We start from the raw sequence: 22468 nt of genomic DNA, 5'->3' as shown, positions 1-22468 counted from the left end.
GCATCACTGAACGTATGAAACAGCGCTTCACATGAACGGAGAGAGCAAAAGCCCGACATGGAGTCCACTTCCGCCTGGATCCGTCCAGTCATGGCCTACACACAAACACAAACTCACGGTTACTTGAAAATAAAGCTAAGTAGCCTGCTAAGTAGTTTTTGTTAAATTAGCCACTCAATTGTGTTTTTAATGTTGTTTTTTGGTATTTACTTTTTTATAGTTCTTAAGAATTATTATTATTATTATTATTATTATTATTATTATTATTATTATTATTATTATTATTATTATTATTATTATTATTATTATTGCTGTTGTTGTTGTATCTACTTCAGTGGTTCTGGCAGTAGGATCAAGTGGCTGATGCTGACTCCGACTATTGGAACCACTGATTTAGAGCAATATTTTCCAAACTTTTTATCTTCTGATCCACAAAATAACAGCAGCCAAGACTTGTGGTCCCATCTATAGCTGGTTGAAATATGCAAAAGTTGCTAATAAGCCAAAATGCTAAAATAGGTAACACAGCCTAAACAATCATTAAAGTATTTTTTGTACATTTCTCACAGCTATTTATGTATTTCAGAACAAATATGGCAAAAATGTAACATTAGCAATCATGGGCCTATTTTACAGCAGACATTTTAACTTGAATCATTAGAGATAGAGTTTGTGTTACTGAGGCCTGCACTTTAAATGCAGGCAACCAGAACTTCTTTATGGAGTTCAGCCCTGATTAAATGATAATATTAATATAAAATATTTATTAATAATATGCCTGTGCCTATCTTATGCTCTCAAGTTAAAATGTCTGCTGGGTAATAAGTCTAATAGAAAAGTGTGGTAAAAATTCCTCGACCCCAATTTTTTTTTATTCATTCCCAAATTGCAATAATTTGAAATCTTACTGTCCCTATTGTATTAATTCTCAGCTATGAAATGCATCAAACCATCAAACTTGAACTTGGCACTCAAATGGTCTAGAATCCTGCAAATCATGCAATAAAATAAAGTCTCTCTCTCTCTCTCTCTCTCTCTCTCTCTCTTTCTCTCCATATATAGTAACATAGTATTATTAAATATTATTTCACATTGATATTAGTTTTAAAATTGAATGATTTAGAAGTTAAACCTAAGCGATAGTTCAGACTTTTTGAAATGGGTTTCAGTGAAGCGGTTATGTAATTTAATAACATAACGTTATTGAATCCATTACAGAGTTCAAGTGAACACAGCAAAGGTCTGCACTGGTAATTTCATAGCAAATGAGTCTATCCAAAACAGGATAAAAAAGGCCTAAAGCTCTATTAGAGCTGGAATATTGTGGTTAAATTATTTTGTCATCTCATGTCTCCATATATATAAAAAAAGAAATCTATGTCTGACATTTATGGAAATGAGAATACCATAAAATAATGAGTGCTAAAATTATTTTTAATCTTTGTTTTTTTTTTCACATTCACGTCCGCTGCATTCACACAAAGGTAGAGGCAGTTGTTTCCCCACACACAGTGCACGCAGCACTTTGTGTTTGCTGAACAGCGATGCTGTTGAATGACTGGAGGCTGCCCTGCTGGGATAAACCAGTAACCAACAGAGGAGCCCAGGCACTGCTCTTTGCCTGCCGGGCAGCCTGGATCTAATAACGAGGTTGCATACTTCAGTGCCTTAACCTTGGTAACAGCATCAGCAGTGATGGCACCAAAGCCTGAACTTGCTGGAGGCTACTCTTGTCTGTCAGTGCAAACTTTGAGAAATGGAGGTTTAACCAAACTAATTATGCAGAATATAACACATGGCTGGGGGGTTGAGCGTGACGCTGCATAAGAGAACATATGATTTGAGACATTATTTAGAATAAGTGCAAGCTTTTTTTATTATTTTTTTTATCAACAAGTTGTTTTTGTTTCAGCTGCTCCATTCCTTTAGGGGTCACCACAGCAAGAAAACTCGCACAAAGGGTTTAGCAATTTATGCCAGATGCCATAACCTGGCCTCGCACCTGCAGCCTTAGGATTACAAGGCCGCAGCATTGACCAACCTCTGTTTTTATCAACAAGCTATGAACAGTTCTATTGACTGCAGTCAGTCAATTATCTCTGAAAGTGTTGGTGGAATCAATATTTTCTTTGTGATTCAACAAACAGCTGAGAAAGAAAGAAGAAGAAGTAGAGCTAAAACAAAATAGGCCACACTGACTTTGCATGTAGATTAGATTGATTACGTGCGTTGTTAGAGCAGCCTTAAAAATCAATTCAGCTGGAAGATATTTGTATAATTCATAACCAGTATCAAACTGTGTTAATTTCAGCTATCAGGTTTGCTGCCATTTCACCCCCATTGACGTTAATTATCAGAGTAACAATTTATCCCCACTTGATCCCAGTGTGGGCTCTAATTTTATCTTGAAGGAGAAACAAACCGCCCTTCCAAACTAAAAAGAAAAGAAAAAAAAAAAACCAGGATGACTGCAGAGCGTCTCTTCAATAAACACTGCAACACAGAGAGAGCGTTTGGAAATCTTTCAAGTCTACGCGTGCCGTCTTTAAGGGAACTTGTGTTGGTGCAGTGAGTCCCTCAGAGGGGGCTTGAGTGATTTGATTTGTGTCCCAGCATCTTGTACAAACAGCACATCAGCACCTTTCAGGCCAAAGTTTTAGACTAAGCTCATCTTATAGAAAGAAATGACGTAGTTATAGCCATTGATTATTATTTAATAGTCTAACAACAGAACATTTTTCCTTTAGGTCAACATGCAGCGGAGTTGATGCATTTTGTTCATTTTTTTATTCTGGGATTCCAATTGTTGCAAAGTCCAGTGCAGGTTTTACCTCCTTCTTAGGCTCAGCATGCAACAGCCAGCTATTTATCAATAATTCATACCAAAGGAGGTTTGCAAATAAATGAAAAATGACAGGAAGTGAAAGGTAACTGATAAATCACCTTTGAATCACCATTAGTTCACAGATTTGGCATTATTATTATCATTACTGCAACACATTTCAGCACTTTGTCAGAAGTTCAAGGTCTCAAACCACGACTTCTAAGAAAATATTCAATAATCACAAATTTCATTCAGTGCACAAACATATTTCTCAGTAATATCCACAAAGCAATCACGCAGCTTTCAGTCACTATTCTATTGACAGTGTTTGATTATTCAAATAATTGATTGTGACACAACCCATATCTCTGTTAATTATTTAAAATGTTGCGTTATTACAAATTCTGCTGATGCTGCCATTGCAAATGACCTAATAAAAGTCTATTTTTTAATGAACGTGTCTGTTAATACGACCAAAACAAACAAACAACGCTAAAGAGCACTTTCCATGCAGTGATGAATATTGCATGGGAGAAGAATAAAAGTTATTTACATTGCATAACACTTGAATTTAAAACAAAATCAAAGTCTTAGTTGTAACAGCGAATGGATTGCAGAAGCTATTTTACCTCCCTATCTATTACTCTTCTGCCACTCACCCATTTTTTATTTTTTTTTTTCTTCCTCTTTGAAGAAGATTTTCAGACTTGAGAGATTAACAGATCTCAGCTCTGAGGAATGGGATGGATAAAAAAAAAATGTAAAAAAAACTTCACCGGATGGGAGGCTGTAAGCACATTCCCACCCAGCACTTTCGATCGATGCTCATGAAAAGGCCCAGAGGGACATTTGCAAACCTTTGATGTTTCCTTGAAGACTCCATTGCTTTCCAACTTGATTTATTACAGACTTCTTTGTTTTGAACCAAATGAATCCAGCCTGAAAAGTGGCGTGTAAACATCAGCATCTGATTTTGACTCTGCAGTTTATTGCAGCCGTATCGTTGCACATCATTCAACCTGAGTGAACCATGACCCGATGATGTCAATACTCACACACACGAGATGCTTTTCATGTTGTTCACTCTACATGTTAGGGTTTCATCCGCAGCCATGCAAACACTGGTAAAAGCACTGGAAAAGAAAAGGAATGGCATTGAAGTTGAATTATTCAGATGAAGGGGGTGGAATAGGGGGTGGAATACACAATGGCTTTTTCTATGAGGCTTTAAAGTGTAAAAATACAAACCCCAGAAATGTTGACGTCCCTTTCAGAATATAGATGAAGTTTAAGTTTGAGAGTCGTGAATTTTTGAGCAAAAAAAAAAAAATCCTATCTTTTAATGCTTTTATATTAGACACCTTCATTTATTGACATCTTTCCTGGTTTTTACTTTAATATAACTTTAACACTAATCCATAAACGATCAAACAGGCAGTCCAGAATAGAATGACACAATTCTGCCCCCCACATTTAATTTTTTTTAACCTACTAACTCCTTTTTTACCAAACAGAACTGGCAGTACTTACACATGATTATTTCCTTTATCCATTCAGCTGCCGTCCTCCATCCATCCTACAACCCCTCTGTGGGACTATAGCTTTTTACACGTCTCTAAACTTTACAAAAGAAATTCATTGGGAGGTATTAAATATTGAAGAGCAAAATATAAAAAAAAAATGTTACAGTGATCTTTTGACATTGCAGTGGATGAGCAAGACAGAGCAAGATTTATGGATTAACGTCTTCCAGCAGAAGACTCAAGCGTGAAATCTTGCTGTATTTCTTCCCTGTTTTATTTTTATATGTAAAGGACATTTCTGAAAAGTTGCCAAACAAGGTATCTTCTTTTATTTTAAATAAAATGCAATAAAGCACTTGCATGAATAAAATGAACTGAGCATTTATTGAGCTTTTTATTGTATAATTGGTTTGACAAGTTCCTAAAATGTTTATGCTTATACATCATTTAGCTTATATTCCTCACAAAATGGAGAAATTGGTGACCAACAGTTTGTTATAAAAGGGAAATCAATGAAAAATCCAGCAGTGTTGCTTCAAATAAGGCAAAAGAAGAGATCAATCTGCATGTATATTTGTAATATACAGTATTTTTCACTTATGTGCCTTTAACTGTCACATTTATCTTTAATTGTTAATTTTTAAACTTGGCTATTTTAAATATAATATGCTCTGGGTCAAGCATGAGAATAAATTAAACTTTTGCATTTGTGCATCACCATGAAACCACATATCCAGCCTTCCAGTTGCAGCTCAGAGTCTGCCGCTTGTGTTACTGACACTTTGTGGATTAGTTTTGTTGGTTTTAATACTTCTCATGTTTGGATTTAAAATGTATTCCTTCAGCTGAAGGTTCATATTATAATAGGTTACCAAGAGTGAAAGGATGGCAGTTTTTGCAGCCAGTTGAAACATTTTGACACAAGAAATGACATACATCCAGCTGAGAAGCTGGTGCACAAATTGAAGCGTTGACCCCACAGTTGCAAGGAAGCCTTCTCTTTAATAAACCAGTGTGCAGCCTTGACAGTGCATGCTTCATAGATTCACAGCAGAGCAGATTTTTGCTGGAGAAGCTCTTGCTCCTGGGAACAAGCTCTTAGTACTGGCACTGCAACATTGTGTTGTTACTTTCTGTCATCACGTAGCTGCTGTGTCCTTTTGGTTGAGACAGGCAGGAGCGATTCCTGCTCGAATTGTTCTCTGACAGGTAGAAGGTGCTGAGTGAACCTAACAGACTGCATTATCTCTGCTTCACTGCACCGCTTTCTCCTCCCGTCTCCCGCTCTTTTGCCCTCCTCTTCTCTCTTTCCTATTTCCTTTGACTCTGGCTGACCTGAGGTGACACGTGTCAGGGGGGCTTCCGTCACTTTCAATAAAGACTCAGACGTTGGCGAAGATCGTGTCCACTCTCCGTCGCAGCCAAAAAAGGCCAAACTAGGCTCACGTGCGTCATTAGATTTCAAGTGCAAGTGAAGATGTGAACCTGAAGGAGTAAGAGAAGTAAGATATCTGGTTACAGTCTGACACAAATAATTTAAAAAAAAAAAAGCTACATCTAACGAGCATTTCTCAAAGAAATGCATATCGCCCACTGCGTAGCATGCCGAAGTTTCAAACAAAGACCCTGTGAGACCTCTTTCCACTCAAAGTACACATTGGGGACGACTTTCAGCGACTACCATGCCCAATTTGGGCTCAATATCTGCAAAACTGACTGAGTTATAGCCATTTTTGTGTTTGCTGAGGCTGATCAGTTGTGGCGACCATCTTTAGGTTAACCCCAAAAGTTATTCAGTTGTAGACGCACATCTAATAATTACTTTCTGAGAGTTTCACTAAAATCTGCCCTCTGAGTCATGAGATATTTTGCTAACAAACACACAGAGTTGACTACAGTAAATAATGTCACAGTTTAAAACAATGACCTCACATAAGGTCAATAGGTTTAAGCAGCCATTTTAAATTATGCTGATTCTTTAAGTTAATTAGTCATAAATGCACTTCGAATGATCATGTTCTGATTTTTTTTTTAAATAAAATTTTTTCTCGTGTTTTTTGAGATATTTTGCCAACAAACAGACAAACACACACAGAAATATAAATGTGCACTGAAAGCTAGAAAGAAAATTGTGTTTTTTTCAGTAACAGCACCTTTAAAGCAACAGTTCAAATCATTTAAAGTGGGTTTCTATGAGAAGGTTATGAGCAAATAGTCTTTGGCTTGGCACCGCTCCAACTAGCCATTAGCTCATCATTCTGGTCAGAGTTAAACTCATTTTCTCTAAACTGAGGTCATTCAATCTACAACAGGAAAGATATTAATTGTTCATAACCTTGCCAAAGAACCCCAGTCCAAAAGAGCTGAACTATCCCTCAAGCACATTTTGCCCTGCTGCCATGAGATTTGCTTTTTGAAGGGAATATCACTTTAACTGAGTGCAACAAGTGGAGCCCATTTTATTGACTGTCATGTGAGACATGTCGTTGCTGTTCCTATAGGTCATTTGGAGCACGAGAGAGCGCTGAGAATCAGGTTTTCTGAAGGATGTATCAAGCACGAAATGTTTTTTTTTTTAGAAACAAACCACTGCAAACCTTTCTTCGAATCAAGCTGTTCCACATTTGAGACACTAACAATGTCACTAAACCACCGTGTATTCTGCCGCTGGGAGTTTAAAGCTCTGACAGTATTGGATTCGGGAGATGAAAGAGCGGGGGTGGGTGGATATGAAAGTAAATCATGGAGGATAGAAAAGAGAAAGCCAGAGAATGAAAGACAAGTTGCTGCAGGCAGACATGTGTTAAATGTTAGTTTGTAAAAAAAGAAAGGTTTGACGACAGGGCATCGGGGAAGGATCACAACTCTGTATCTGCCATCAGCAGCAACCACATTTACACCACCCTTGTGGGATTTATTCTGCACAATGGTACAATTAAACATGGCACAGACCAGAGAGGAGCCGAGCTACTGCAAGGCACAGCTCCTCTCCTTTCTTGACACTAATCACTCTGCAGCTTACTTTGTGAAGCTGCCATTTTGTTTCCTGCATGATAAATATTCAATTTACCTTCATTCCGCTTTTATGTCCAGTTCATTTTGGTGGCATTTGTAGTGCAAAACTGAGGTAATTAAATTAGTGCGTCTGTGCTTTCCATTCCAAGCTGAGCATAATGAATAATGCTGAAACCAGACTGACACGGCAGGATTTCCAAATTCAACTCGGCTAAAAAGACAGAAGATTTCTGCAAGAGTGCGAGTGGCTGCGCACAACCAGGAATTTGTCACACTAAAGGTCAAACCAGCAGGAAGTGTCTTAAGAAGAACCGGAAGCAGGAAGAGCAGATTCGGTGCCCTTTAGCAGAGAGTTTCTGAAAATCACCGGGAAGGGTGAAAAGACAGAAAGAGTTAATTGGATGATCTGGGGGTAAAAGAAGAAGAAGAAGAAGAAAACAGATTTAATCAGTGCAGGATATATTTAATTTTCAATAATATTACGTGTGCAAATTTTTACAAAACACCCAAGAGAAGAGATTAGCTTTGGCATAGAGTATTTTTCTTATTTTAATACAAAGATTAAACAACATCCATTGTTGTTGTGTATTTTACTGTTTAAATTTTTGATTAGGGTCATACAAATTAATCTGAAACACATTCCCACAGCTATGTTGTGATTTGAATATTGACTATGCTTTCTTTAAATTTGAAAGGAGTTGCAATTAAAAGAAGAAAATATCCTTAATGTAAAGCCCACCTTCTAACAGCCAGCATAAATCTAAGCTGCTCCCATGTTTTATGTTAGTCTTTGATGACTTTTTCTTGTCTAACACAAGGCATGCTCGGTGCAGTTGGAGGTGAAAAGACGCCACTTAGGACTTCTGCATCCGCTAAAAAAAAATCAACTTGAGTCCACGTTCACACTCAACCAGCAGCGTTCAACATTTGACTGACAGGAAACTGTAACACTGAATACATCGTGGCTTCTTAAGGAGTGATACGTGTTGGAGCCAAAGTTGATCTGCAGCGCTGCAGCAGACAGGTTTCCAGGGTCTTTTTCTAGGTGTGAACTGATACTTTTGAACGCCTCTTACTGACCAGAGTGATTTGAAATGTGGGGATGAGTCTGTTTCTTTGTTTTTGTGGGGTTTTTTTGTCAGAGTGTAGGCGATTTTGAGGGAGGAAGGTTGTTATCCCACTGAAATTTCCATCAAATTTTACTTATTATGCGTAATTGCAAACGGTGCATTGGTTTCTGAACAAACACATTTGTGGTGCAGCTCTCTAGTCTGTGGATTTTACAGAGAAACAGGGAGGCTTAAAATACATAAAGCACAAATTTTGAACTGACTTGCCCCTAATGCCTTTTCCCTCCCCAAACAGATCAGAGGAAAAAAAAACCAACTATATCAAAAACCAAAACACTATCTCACAAAAAACAACTGGAAATCAACAAAAACCAAACATAACATTTTGAGAAACACAAGATTTGAGTTGAAATCATTCTTCCAAGAGTTTTGAAAATGTGAATAATCAGAAATCAGTATTTTATGAAGCGACACAGGGAACACAGTAGGTGAAGATGATGACAAGAACTCTGCAAAATACTCCAGCTTGTTTTACGCATCCGGAGTAAAACAGTTGCCCAATCGTTTGTGTGAGTTTGCTTGCTGTGGTAACCCCTGAAGAAGGATGCAGAAAAGAACAAGAACAACATTTTTGTCCTAAACACTGGTTACGGTATAACCCTGAATTTGAAGTATTTAAAGGACACTTGTCACCATTACCACTTGTCCATATTTGGACTCCTGGTTAAACTGTCCATCATCTGACAGGTTTCCTCTCCTTGTCAAACGCTTCACAATAACACTTCTTTTTTTTATCACGCGCATGTTCAGTTATCAACCTTATTAATAGTGTTTTATTTAACTGTATAATTTATAATCCTAGTTGAAGCAACTGGAACAAAACACTCCCCCAGGGATCAACAAAATACACTGTAAAATCAAACGTGTTGTTTCAATTTCAATATACAAGCTGAAGGGCTGCCTAAACATCAACGTTAAAGGGAAAAATGTTGTTCTACTATCATTAATTTAGGATTTCTTAATTTAAAAATTCATTGTTGTATCAACTTTTTTAGTTTTTACTGAACTCAGTTTAATAACTGCTTGAACGTCTTTGATTAGTTGTTTAAATAAGTACATTATTTGACTCATTTGGTAACTTATAACTCCCAGTTGAGTCAGAAAATGTTGTTATTGACCAAACCTCACAGATGTGAGCAGAATCAAGCAGGTATAAGAAATGGATGGATGAATTTTTAAGAAATCTAAAGAATTATTATGCAAAAACTACCTTAAATCCAGCATATTATCGCATGAAGGATGACTTTAGTTGGCAGGAAGAGGAAGAAAGAGCACAAAATGCTGATGTAAATTACTGAATGCACTCTCTGACCTGACTGATCCTCTAAGTCAGGTTGATACCGAATTTCAATTTAACATTAAGACATATTTAGCGCTTAATTTTATTAGCACAGCAACTTCACCACTCTATATCTTCAACAAACCTTAACAAAATCCATTTTACAGTGTATTTTTGATCCTAAGTCTGATATGAGTCATATTTCAGGGTACGAGAAAAGACTTTCATGGTTGTTAAGATCTGAGATGGGATGCTTCTGATGTCGGGAAGCCGATCGAGGTTCATGTTTCATGGGAAGAACAAAGTCTTGATGAGAGACCTGAACAGATTTTCAAACCACGTGTGTTTTAAAAGACTAAAATGTCAAGAATTTAAAAAAAAAAATCTGCCAAGAAGCAATAAAAAACAGCAGCAAAGTGCAGTGCAGTGCAGTTTTACAGACATTCTTGTTTTGCTTTTGCATTTGGTTTGCTAAAAGCCTATATATATGAATGTATACTGTAAATGCATCTCAGGCACCTAAATTAGACTTCAGGACAAAGATGTAATCTGGATCGTATTAAGAGGCTAAAATCCTCGACACTCGCTGTCACCTTAACCGTCCTCTGCCATTCTCATTTGTAATCTAGCCGGCACAGCCACCGGTACTGGTCACGGCAGTGTAATTGTGACATTAGGAGGCACCTTGGTTCCACGGGGATCCACAAACGCTAAGCACAAATACGGCGTGAAAGTCACACAGCCCAAGCTGTAAGGAACAAACACAGCAAATACATGAAGCTTGTTAGTCAAGGTCCCCTAATTACCAAACAGGTCATGCAAGGCTGTCCCAATTGTCCGATCCAGTCGCCATAAAAATGATGCCATGGAGACTGTTAATATCCCTGAACTCTTTTCAAACGCTGCACTGCTTCCCTGCCTCTGACTGATTAGGATTAACAGACTTTTTTTCTTCTGTTTATCTGAACCCCTGTTAGTGAGAGATTATTGCTTCTCTTGCAAGCAGCCGAACAAAAAACAAAACAAAACAATGTGTTAATATTGAACAGTGTTTGGGTGTACTTGCTCTGTGATGCAAAATTCACTGCTGCCAAGACCTGTATGAGTCATAAAGTGAATCATAATGTAACACCAAAATGACAGTGATCTTTAATAATACCCATCATGCACATATCCCTCATAATGGATGGCGGGCGTGTAATTGGATATGATTTGGCTCATTAGATGATGAACAGCCAACAAACTGGGCCTTGTCCTTTGCCAGCAGCACGGGTCACAGCAATCAGTCAGTCACCCTAAAAGAGTCATCCAGACTCAGTTTGGGATTACAGCGCCAGAACTGAAGCCAAATATCGTTCTGCCTCGAGAGGCAACAGTAATGTTGAGTGTTCCTCTGGTATATTTAGCTTCATATACAGGGGAGAGCTTTTCAGCTTGAAGAACTGGAACGACGAAGAGCTTTTATGTTCCTTCCAAATGCATGAGATGCTATGACTCATCTCTGTGAGCATACCTGTGTAAACACTCTAACTGGCTGTGCAAAAGTCTAAAAAGCCTTTAATCCGAGCCTTGTTGGAGGATATTTCATTAATTATTTCAGACTGTCGAGATGCAAACACCATGAGGCAACATCTGGTGGGAGGTGAGGAAAATGGGAAAGGAGGTTTCCTGTGTCGAGTTCTGCGTTTGAGACTTGGCCTTCCTGCACACATGTTTAGACCTCAGAACAACCGAATAGTAAAGGCAGTGAAACACTCAAAAAGCTAATATTTTATTTCTTTGGTTGTTTTTGGTGTCTTGTTTTTAATGGTGCAGAGTTGAAACAGGCTTTGAAGGATAAATCAGACACTTATACCTTCCATTACATTTCAAATTTACTGTGCTTTTCAAATAACACAAAAAAGTCTAGTCTAAGTCTTAGTCTAAAACTCTGACATGAAAGGTGGCAAAATGCACTCCTTCAAGAAACACTAGGCCTTTAATTTTTCAAATGTGCCACATTTGACTCGGCTGTTACAAACAATAAGCACAAAAGCTGTTGTGAAAAAGGTAAATTATAAAAAAAAGTTAAAAACAGAAACAACTGGACTTCTATTCTTTATGCAGTTGTTTTTGTTTTTAACTTTTTTTTTGGGATTTACCATGTCCTGGTTGACTGAGAATCCACACCAGCATGTGAATAAGGTAAAAAATATAGAGAATTTAAAACAAATTTTCTTGTGCTTCTATGGGTCTGTGCATTCCAGACATAAAATTATATGCTTCATGTATTGCAGAGGTTGATACTTTTTACCAAGGCTGCTTTTTTAATGCAAATTTTACATAATGCTTGCTGCTGGCAGAAAATTCACACTAATGTAGTTTGATGCAATAGTGCCACTGTGTGGACAAAAGCTACACAGACACAAGAAGGGCATAACTTTACAAATGTATTCCTTCTCTTAGAAGTCAGAAACAATTCTTTAGCTTTTCTTTTCAACATGGAGTTTAAAACGTAAAGTGATTCAACTTTTAAAACGTCACATAAAAATGGTATCAGTCAATTTAAACGCACTCAGCACAGTTCTTTACTCAATAAGCAGTGGTCCAATCATGTGAACTGATTTGTAGATGGAGGTGCTGTGCCTCGTTTGACGGTTTTGGAGTTTTATTGTCGAGCACCAACCTGCCAGCATAGAGAGGGAGGTTTCAGCTTGCATGTCACGGAGGGCAACCGGAATTTACATTTTCGGCTTAGACAGTTTTATTTTGAGAGGCTGTAAACTCCTCCCTTCGCTGCCATGTTAACCTATTTCATTTGTGACACTCAACTAACTTCGTTCTTTATTTTCACAAGTTGGTCTTTACTCTTTAACCTGCTTTTAACAACTAAAGAGGAGTATTTATGGCAGGAGGGAGATAACAGATGCAAGGTGCAGAGTTATAAAAGTGACAAGCTGTGACACAAGTTATGATACTTCCTCTGATTTCCCATTTTTTACCTCTCCACACTCAACCACATTTGTTGTTAGAAGCAGATTACCGATGAACAAATACATGCAGGCGTGGATTTATTTATCAGATCATTTTTTGTGTTTTTTTCTTATCCTCTTGTGGACTAGTACCCTGAGATGGTCACCATGACAGGTTGCAACCCAGCCCGTGTTGTGCTCATGTTGATCGGACTGTTTACCTTCTTAGCCGCGATCACGTTCAACTTCCTCTCAGGCTTTGGGGAGAAAACAGGTGAATATTGTTTCAGGGAAAGGGGGAAATCTGGTTATCTGAGGGGTTTCTGAAGTGATAGTACAGATTAAAACGATTTCCTCTCAATGCAGGTGTCTTCATGCAGCGCACAGAGGATGTCACACGCAAGTACACGACACCCATAACTCCAGCTCAGTGGGCTTTTTTTGTCTGGGACTTCATTTATTTTTGGGTTTTTGCCATGTTTATATACTTCCTGGCTGGACTCTGCAGAAGGTAAGTAACATTTTTTTAATCTATTTATTTTGTCACACTGCATAGCTTTATTTAAGTGCAGGAGTGAGTCTTTTATCTCACCCTCTTGTGATGTTGCATGTAAAATAACCCCATCTTGTCTAGAAGCAGCTATTTTCTCCTTACATGCTGCAGATTGCTGAAATATTGCATAAAAAAGAGAGCTTATTTCCCCATAGGCCCAATTTATTTGTGCAGTGTACTTTGCCATCCATATCTAATAATGTTATCCTTCCTCCCCTTCAGGAGCTCTTATGACTGGATGTACACCACGCCTGCGGTGCTGCCCTATGGATTTCATGTCACCACTATCATCAACCTCGGATTGAACATTACATGGTTGTTTCTGTTTGACAGAGAGTGAGTGCACTTCTTCAAGCTTTTTTTTAAACAAGACAATCAGGTGCACCTTCTGCTGTTATATCTGGTGTGTTTTTTCTCTGTGCTTGTAGGTTGTTGCTGGCAGCGCTTGTCACCTCAGCGTTAATGACAGTCACCGATTATATGATTCTGTTTTTCTCCTGCCACGGACTGAAGATTTACGGGGCTTGGTTGTACAAATATCACAACGCAGACCTCTGGATCTTCAGAGTGTTGGTAAAGCCATAAATCTAGAAATGTGTTCTGCGTGGATATTCAGTTTTGCAGCGCGTCGTGTAAATAAAACCCCCTCGTGAAAGACAGGGATAAACTCACAGCTTTGATATGCAATAGTAAAAATCTCAACAACTTTAATGTTTGAACTCTTAAGGTAGAATTTCTATCCTGAATTGGGTTTTCTTTCTTTCTTGGAAACAACCACAACCATACAGCAAAGCGAGCAGAGAATGTAAAAAATGCTTAAAACTAATTTATTGTTATATTTCCAGCATGAAGATGCACTCTAAGGCCTAATCTAAAGAGCAAAGCCTCACCAAAAATGCCCAGCCTTCCTGGCTTTGCAAAATGTGTGAAGAAAATATACAATGCAGCGTCTACTGAATCCAGACTTAAAAACATTTTACACACAATACTGATTATTTGATTTGCTTCCTGCCTTCATTTGTCCGTTGAAGTTGTGTTAATAAACTTGTACTTTTTTAATTTCTTGACAAAACCTTATCTAGAATTGCGCCTGTTTTTGTCCCTGACTATAAGGAACTTATATTTTTTGTGCCTAATGTTCATTTTAACCTTCCTAATAAAAGCTGGGAAAAAAATGAAAAGCAATGGATGTTCGGGTTGTGGATAAATAAGTTAGAAAATGGAAAAAGCACATTAATTTGTCATTGTTTCTTCCAAGTAGCCCCTGTTCTTTGAAATAACCAATACAACAACTCCGAACTTAGCTACATTTATCTAGGATGTCAGTTTCAGATATTATGGAAATAGTTGAAGCCCCCAGAAAACATGTCACATCTGTCACAGCTCAGTCTTAACAGGCTGTGTTATTGTGATGAATCAGGTGCAGAACGGAGTAGCAGTTTATGCAACATGGGGGACTCTCTCCACCTTGCTGAACCTGACAATCTTCATGCAGCATCAGACAGAGACGGCGAGGTGCGACTGTGCCATGTTGTCAATGCTGCTGCTCCTGATGGAGCTGTTAGTCTGGTGAGTCTGTTTCTGATCACGTCCCTGCTGGCATCCTTTGTCACAAAGACAGGAGCTGAGGCAAACAGTCTTTTGTCTCCCGCTGCTCTCAAGGTTTCTGCTGGAGAACTTCTACCTTGACAAGCAAGTTCGTTACATTGTGACCATCTACCCCGTGGTAATACTCTGGCTGTTGGGCGTCCTGAGCAACTCTGGATCTCCTGAGAGTCAAATGTACATTTTTGCAGGTACACTGTTTGGAAACCTGCATTCTTCACCCGTCTTTGTGTAACTTTGACTGACCAAATCTCTTGTTCCCTCGTCAGCCTCCATCCTGGTGACTTCCTGCATCCTGTTCGTGGCTCGCATCGCCCTGGTGACGTGGAGGCACCACAAACAGCCGCTTTACAGTGACAGTGAACTCAGTCTGTCACCAGTGGAGATATCTTTGACACAAAATAAAGTCTTTCTATAATTACTAAATTGATGTAAAATATCAAATGTACATAGCATTTTTTTTTAAAAAAAAAGGTCGTTCAAGGTGTAAATAACTTATTTAAAGGAAAATTCATAAAAAATATTTACGCAGCTCGTGAAAAAAACAATTATTGTACTTCTTTTTAGAAAAATAAAAAAGTCAGTGAGTGATGTTTGTGAATTTATTTGTTGGGAATATTATCTACAAGCATCAGGGTTATACGGCATTAAGCTAAAAAATGAACTTCAAGAAAAGGAAAACAGCAAACGGATGCAGTCCTTTGAGGCTGACAGGTAAGAGCTAAACCTTAAAACTATCGTTCAGATCTTTTGAAGTCAGGTTGTGAACAATTAATATCTTACTTGTTGTAGATAGTTTACAAGAACAACGTAAGTTTGGCAAAACAGAGCTTAATTCTGACCGGGCTGATGAGATAGCAGGTATACCATGTGGAGTCAAGTTCAAAAGAAATAGTTTGGGTTTTAAAACAATTTAAGTCTCAAAGCCACTACCAGCAGGAATAACATAATATTTCTACCATGTAATAGGAAATAGACAGAGGTATAGAGGTTTAGGGTGGCACAGTGGGGCAGCGGTTAGAGCTGTCGCCTCTTCTTGACCTGGAGCCTTTGTGGGTGGAGTTTACATGTTCTCCCTGTGCACGTGCAGGTTTATTCCAGGTACTTCAGTTTCTTCCCACAGACCAAAAACAAGCATGTCAGGTTAATTGGTAACTCCAAAACTGTCCCTAGGTGGGAGTGAGAGTGTGAATGGTTGTTTGTCTCTATGTGTCCCTGTGATGGACTTGCAACCTGTCCAGGGTGTCTCCCACCTCTCGCACAGTGACTGCTGGAGACAGACACCAGCTCCCTGTGACCCGGAAAGGAGAAGCGGGTAAAGAAAATGGATGGATTGATGTAAACGATTATAAAACTGCGTTAGAATGAACCACTATGGCATTTTTAAAATTGGAGTTATTTTTAAATGGAGGCAAGCCGCTTTGTTCTTGTTTAAAGCTGTCTATCTAATCAATTATTCATCACCGTTCCACATAACCTCACTTCAAAAGATGTAAACTATTTTTTAAAGAAACCACTGGTTGTCACTCTCAAACAGCCACATCTCACACTAAACAAAGCCTTAACCAGAACTTGACACAAAGCTGCTCGTAGACTAATCTTTCTCTAAAAGGAGGAACAAATAAACAATTTTTTTCAGGTTTCCAGAATTAGGATGAGTTTTCTCCCTGACACGCAGTATCACAACCTCCCATAATTGCAGACTTCATGTGATGCAGTAATTAAAAAAAGATTGCACAGCATTACAGGTGTGATCAAAGCAGGGTCATATAATTGCGCAAGGCAAACGAGGACACAAAGTCCAATGTGCGAGATTACAGTCTCAAAAACAGTGTCTCACAGAGCTCCTGGGCTGTAGCTGGTCGGCAAACCACCACAACAACTTCCACGATGGCTTTCTTCTCGACAAATAGCCAGTACCACGTAATGATACACGCTGGAAGCATCTTTCTTGCTTTTGTCACTCAGATCATCGCAGAAGTCTTTTTTGTTCTGGCAAAGGAAGGCAGCGTGCCCAATGGTGAGTGACTCCATGTATGTGCAGATTTCATATAAAGAATCTGGATTCAGAGCTTTGGAAAACAGAAAATGACAATGTTACAGTAATATGATAGGATAAACATGGATGTTTTACTGTTCAAAGTGTTCTTATATTATGTTTATCACCGGCTGAAAGGTGAAGACTTTTTTTGCCCTTGTTTGTGTGCGTGTCTATTACCAAAATATCTTATGAACCACTGGACAAATTTTAATAAAACCTGCAGAAAGTAATCATTTAATATACATGTACAACTGATTAACATTTGTTGTCAACACAATTAAAGTTGGCCACCATGACCCACTGACTTCAAAAAACAACAAAGGCTTCAACAGGCTTTTTTACAGATATTGACCTAAACTTTGGTCTGGTTGTATTTAAGACTGATTCCCTACAATTATTCTAAGTGCTAACAGATTGCAGAATATCTTTGTTTGAAATTCAACCATCAATTAATAGGAGTCAGCTCTGTCTGTTAGCAAAATATCTCAAGAGCAACTGGGCAAATTTTAATGAAACATTTCGGAAACAATCACTGGATGTGCATCTATAACTGATTCATATTTGGAGCTAACACCATTTAACATGGACGCCACAGCCGACTGACTTTACACGACACATAAATGGCTGTAACTCAATCACTTTTACAGATATTGAGTTAAAAACTTGGAGTGGTAACAGCTGAGAGTCATTCACAACCTATACTTTGACCATTACATCTTACATGAGATTGTGCAATTTGCTATGATTACAACCTATCATTTCTCAACATAAGATAGTCTTAGTCTGAAACTCTGGCATAGAGTGAGATGTGTTCCTTCAAGGAATACTAGACTTTAAATTACAAATAGTTTAGCAACTTATAGAGACATACAAAACAAGCATAAAGGAGGTGATTGTTTTGCTTAATCTAGCTGGCATTTCTTGTAGCAATGCATATCGCTCGCCACCTACAGGCCAAAGTTTACAACAGAGATCTTGCGCAATCTGTTAGTGCTCGGAGAATGACGTGGGGATCGCTCCCGGGTACTAAACTTCACCTCACACAGGCATTTGATGTCCCACCTTTCATGGCAGTGGGCGATAAATATCCTGACCACAGATTATTTTTCTGGACCGTCAGGACTGTTTCAGACCTCGACCAGGAACGTGTCCGAGTCCTTCCCACTGGAGGTGACCATGGACAGGTGGTCAGAGAACTGCTGGATTCTGATTGACTTGTGGTCTAAAGGTTGGCTTGTGTGTGCGGCGGTCAGCCTCTTCAAAAGGTAAAGTCGTTGAATCTGCTGTACATGAATGAAGTGTTTGGTCAAAGCTTCTGATCACATTTCTGGTTTTTCCATGTGCAGAAATGTACTCGGACCTGAGTCTTGTAACCCTGAAATCCACCCTCCCAAATTCTACCTGATGTGGGCCACAATTAACATTACAAGAATGTCCAGCATGTTTCTGTGGAGCCAATAGTAAGTTGTGTGCAGTTAAAGCTCTTGTTTGAAACGAGGCGCATGTGAATTAAAGCTCTCGCTGCTTTGTACAGCTTCATTCTATCAGCTGTGGTGTTCAGGTGGATTCTACCAGCCTACAGCTTCTGCATGCTTTACATCTCCTACACCAACCTCAGGCAGCACAAAGCCTGGCTGGCCATAAATAACCCCAGTGGGATCCTGGTGACACGTTATCTGGTGATGAGGCTATGTGATAAAATTTAATCTTCAATTACAGTAGAAGAAGCGATAAGAAGATTATGTTACATTCTCGTTAACTTAGGGAAATGCATGGATCATCTGTTTATGCTTTAACGTTTTTATTTTTTTTCTGCCAGACCCAAAACGGGCTGGCTGTGTTTGCCTGGTGGTCCCTCCTGCATACTGTGGTGGATTTTGGCGTAGTGCTGAAATACTACGCTTATTTGGAAGACCCACTGGTCAGCACCATCGTCCTCTTCATCATCTTTCTGTGCATAATCACCTGGTAAGGAATAAGACTTCTTCAACCCCCCCAAAAAACAGATTTACTTTTAAAAGAACTACTGGTACCACTTCACAATAAAGGCCAAATAGTGAACCTGCTTTAATTTATGAATCAGACTAACACGTTTTCTCATCTTAGGTTCAGCCTGCAGAGCTTCTTCTGCACCAAGTACATGCACCACACATACAGTGTTTATGCCATTCTTGTTCTGGGCCTCGGCTCTATGTTCACCAGCAGCTATCGTGTCCAAAATTTCTCTGTCAACACGGCCATCTGCGGTAAGATGTCAGATGCAGAATTTCTGCAAAAGTCTGTTTACGTTTCGTTCTGGAAGCTGACAATGACTTTTCTCACCATTAGGTGTCATTATGATCCTGGTTACCATCATGAGCTTCATCCATTTGATTCAAGCGTGCGCGGGGAAGACACGCAGGCCTCTCGCCGTGGAGCCGAGCCTGAAACTCAAAGGCTGTGAGACTGTGTGCGACCTGGAAGGAAACATCAAACACAAACAGTGAAAGAAGGAAATCGCAACTTTAACATTTTACTTCACCAATTATTTTTATCCTTCGAAATTGACAAGCTGGTGCCTTACAGCAGCCACCAAACGGGGGCAGCAGACACTCATTTTACAGGAAGAACATGAAATTGCAAGAACATTTTTGTTGCACCAGGAGATGGCACAGTGGTGTGGGTCTTATCAATAGAAATAATTCAAAAGCAGGCTTACACAAATACATGTAACTCAGGATTTAAAAAACAAATTAAGGTTAAACACATAAACTAAGCAAGGATTAAAACACCACATTTCAGTATTTTGCAGCAACACGAAAAACCCTTTCTAATAATTTGGAGCACATCCGTATTTTCCATCTCCCTCTCGGCGCCTCTCCAGGCCTGTGACGTTCCTCAGAGATAATGACGCTTGCTCAAGTTCACGAGAGCCCTCTGTCTTCATGCTGCTTAAAGAGCAGAATATCAAACATGCCCTTTGGCTTCGGAGGAGAGCAGCACACCCTTTGATGAGGACACTGAGCTGTTGTAAACGAAGCATTAAATTAAGCAGTGGGGAAGAAGACAAAAGGGATACAATGAATGTGTCCATGGGAGAATAATTCTAGTCAGTAAAAGAAAAGAAGACATTTCATGTCAAATAAGGATTGATCTAAAACATTCAAAGGGCAGAACAGCACCTCCTTCTGACATTTTCAACATTTTTTGGATTACACATTATAGAATATTTTTAAAAAGTTTGATAAATGTGATTTTTTTTCCCCTCCTCTGTTGCTGCTGAAGTGTTTTTTCTGTCTCTCACACACAGAGGCATTAGCTTGCTAAAGCCTATTGTGTGGCGGCTGGATGTGTTTGGCCCTCATCATAAACTCAAATTGGCAATTTGCTCTGACTGTCACAGTTTTTATTTTTTTTTAAAAAGAAGAACTCTGAAGAATATTATTTACAGCTCGATCGCGAAGAGCAAAATTGCCTCTTGTGTTTCTATTTAAAAAGATTGCATTAGAATGCACAAATTACAGGCTGCGAAGTTTAATTTTATTTCTGTGCAAGAAATCCATTTTACCTATATCTGCACAAGGTGTCTTGTAGTGATGATTACATGACTCAGTCAAAGGGATTTAATTTAAAGCACAAGCAACAGGAAACCCACGAGAGAGCTTCGTTTAGAAAGAAGAGCTGCTTTTGTATGCAGGTTTTAGTTTTTACTCTGAACAGAAATAGCTGACAACTAATCAGTTTGCCACTAAAACCAATTAAGGAAAAGATAAAAGGAAAATAAAAACACAATCTTTGTGAGCAGAATTGCGAGGGTAATGTTGGGTCTCATGGCTAAAATTAAAAGCGAGGGGTGTTTGTTTGTGAGTCGAATTTGACATTTTCACTGATGTGTTTTTGGATTTTGTACAAATACATGTTCAGTATATTTCTAATGATACAAAAACAAAAATCATAGGAAGTGTACAATGTACTGTACAACAGTCTTCAGTCTTCTAAAGAGCTCCTAAAGTTGTTTTGGTGCATAATTCTTCAGGCTTTTTAAAGGTCTTTCAAAAACTGGACTTTGGCTGCTTTCTCATTTATTTTCAGTCCAGTGCCTCGCCTTTTTCAAATGATTGCTGTAGGTCACTTGTTGCTGACTTGTAAACCAATCACAGATATGAAAAGGTTTATAAACTCAAGAGACAAACCCGTCTCTTGTGTCCACGCACCTTACAGACAACAAAAAAAAACAATTTTAAATTGAATCGTTAGGCACTTTGTTTTCTATCAGCCACAATTTGTTCCGATTTCTTCAGCTGAATCAGTGAGAAATACCAAAGAAAACACAATGCGTCATATAAAATAGTATTTTAGCACCAAAAAGGTGATTCTCAAAAAGCTATTAGCTGAAAACTTGGTCGATGATCAACTTTTAGGCCAGAGAAAAAACTTCCTGATACTGTTCAGCTGCTGTAGACAATTTTTTAATGTTTGTTTTAGGCCTGAAACAGCTTACTTTGTCCTTCCCTTGTTAACCTTTTTCATATTTTAATTACACCGTGAAATATGCTGCCATGGTCAGGTATGAGGATTGGACTGAACTAAAGTAAAAAGACAGATAAAGCCTACAGAAATAAACTGTAAGAGACCTTCAGAAAGTCTAAAGAACTGTTGATCAGGATCATTTTAAAAGATAACAAGGAAGTTTGGCTTTTTAGAAGCAACATATAAAGAAATGAAGAGTGGTTTTGATATGAAGAAGTAAGATTTTGTGCTTTTTGTTTCAACCATTTGAATAAAAACCTGAAATCATAAAACCCAAAATGCTAAAAACCAGAATCAAAACCAATCTGTGGTTGTTGTTTTACAGTCCAAACTCTCGAGTTCAGCTGGAACAGTTTTCTACACACACCCACACAAAAAGTCTTTTTTTATAAGCAAAGTCAAATTTAGCCGGACCTTGTGTTCGTTGTTTCCCCTCTCACAATCTTGCTTATAAGAATAAAAATAGCACAGGACTTGAGTGCTGGAGTTTGAAATTAAAGAAAAAAAAAACATGACCATAAAAATCAGACTCTCCCAGATGATTTAACAATCAAATTTTCCTTATGATTTTATTTTAACTGCTTCTTTCTTGGTAAAACTAATGACAAATGCCTACCAGTAATTTCAAGATGTCAGGTGAAGGCCATTAAATTGCTTCATGGATGTGACTCGTGCACATATTCCCCCACAGCTTTATCTCATCTCTCTGGAGCTCTGCAGCCAAATCCTCCCTGGAGTAAAACACTGGGTGAAGAAAGGCAGACGGTGTCGCAAGAAATGGTGGTATTCCACTGTCTTGCAGCCTTTTAATTGTTTCTACGCTCTCCGAAGACCTTTTCCTCCATAGGAGAAATAACCTAGATATGCAAATAAGCATTCCCAATTAATTTAACTCATATAATTATGTAGAGGAAGGAGATTGGGTTGTGGAAAAAGTCATTCCTTGTGCCAAGTTGTCCTCCCACTCTAGCCCCCTCACTCTACAGGGCACAGCTAAATTAGCTCAGAATATTGAAGCATGCTTGGCTACACAGATGA

The 22468-nt window shown here is 38.6% G+C and overlaps 2 protein-coding genes across 2 annotated transcripts; both read left to right on the top strand.

The window, feature by feature from the left end:
- The first annotated feature begins 12713 nt into the window (after window positions 1-12713).
- LOC108230371 lies at window positions 12714-15396 on the top strand. Its single transcript, XM_017406466.3, has 7 exons — window positions 12714-12996; window positions 13089-13233; window positions 13498-13611; window positions 13704-13848; window positions 14696-14844; window positions 14938-15071; window positions 15150-15396. Exons 1-7 carry the CDS (start codon window positions 12882-12884, stop codon window positions 15296-15298), a joined length of 951 nt encoding a protein of 316 aa, XP_017261955.1. The 5' UTR covers window positions 12714-12881; the 3' UTR covers window positions 15299-15396.
- Window positions 15397-16721: 1325 nt separating this feature from the next.
- LOC108230280 lies at window positions 16722-21709 on the top strand. The gene is made up of 7 exons (XM_017406348.3): window positions 16722-16900; window positions 18042-18186; window positions 18268-18381; window positions 18456-18600; window positions 18741-18889; window positions 19028-19167; window positions 19250-21709. Exons 1-7 carry the CDS (start codon window positions 16771-16773, stop codon window positions 19405-19407), a joined length of 981 nt encoding a protein of 326 aa, XP_017261837.1. The 5' UTR covers window positions 16722-16770; the 3' UTR covers window positions 19408-21709.
- Window positions 21710-22468: the final 759 nt, after the last annotated feature.

Source organism: Kryptolebias marmoratus, linkage group LG21 (assembly GCF_001649575.2).
Source record: "Kryptolebias marmoratus isolate JLee-2015 linkage group LG21, ASM164957v2, whole genome shotgun sequence".
NCBI lineage: Eukaryota > Metazoa > Chordata > Actinopteri > Cyprinodontiformes > Rivulidae > Kryptolebias > Kryptolebias marmoratus.
This window is presented reverse-complemented; position numbering and strand designations above follow the sequence as displayed.

Excerpts from the sequence above, each read along its gene's own strand:
- LOC108230280 (XM_017406348.3), top strand. The coding sequence starts at position 16,771 with ATGGCTTTCTTCTCGACAAATAGCCAGTACCACGTAATGATACACGCT. Across the intron at positions 16,901-18,041 it reads GGAAGGCAGCGTGCCCAATG|GACTGTTTCAGACCTCGACC; the intron begins GTGAGTGACTCC and ends CTGGACCGTCAG. Across the intron at positions 18,382-18,455 it reads ATGTTTCTGTGGAGCCAATA|CTTCATTCTATCAGCTGTGG; the intron begins GTAAGTTGTGTG and ends TGCTTTGTACAG.
- LOC108230371 (XM_017406466.3), top strand. The coding sequence starts at position 12,882 with ATGGTCACCATGACAGGTTGCAACCCAGCCCGTGTTGTGCTCATGTTG. Across the intron at positions 12,997-13,088 it reads AGGCTTTGGGGAGAAAACAG|GTGTCTTCATGCAGCGCACA; the intron begins GTGAATATTGTT and ends CTCTCAATGCAG. Across the intron at positions 13,234-13,497 it reads CTGGCTGGACTCTGCAGAAG|GAGCTCTTATGACTGGATGT; the intron begins GTAAGTAACATT and ends CCTCCCCTTCAG.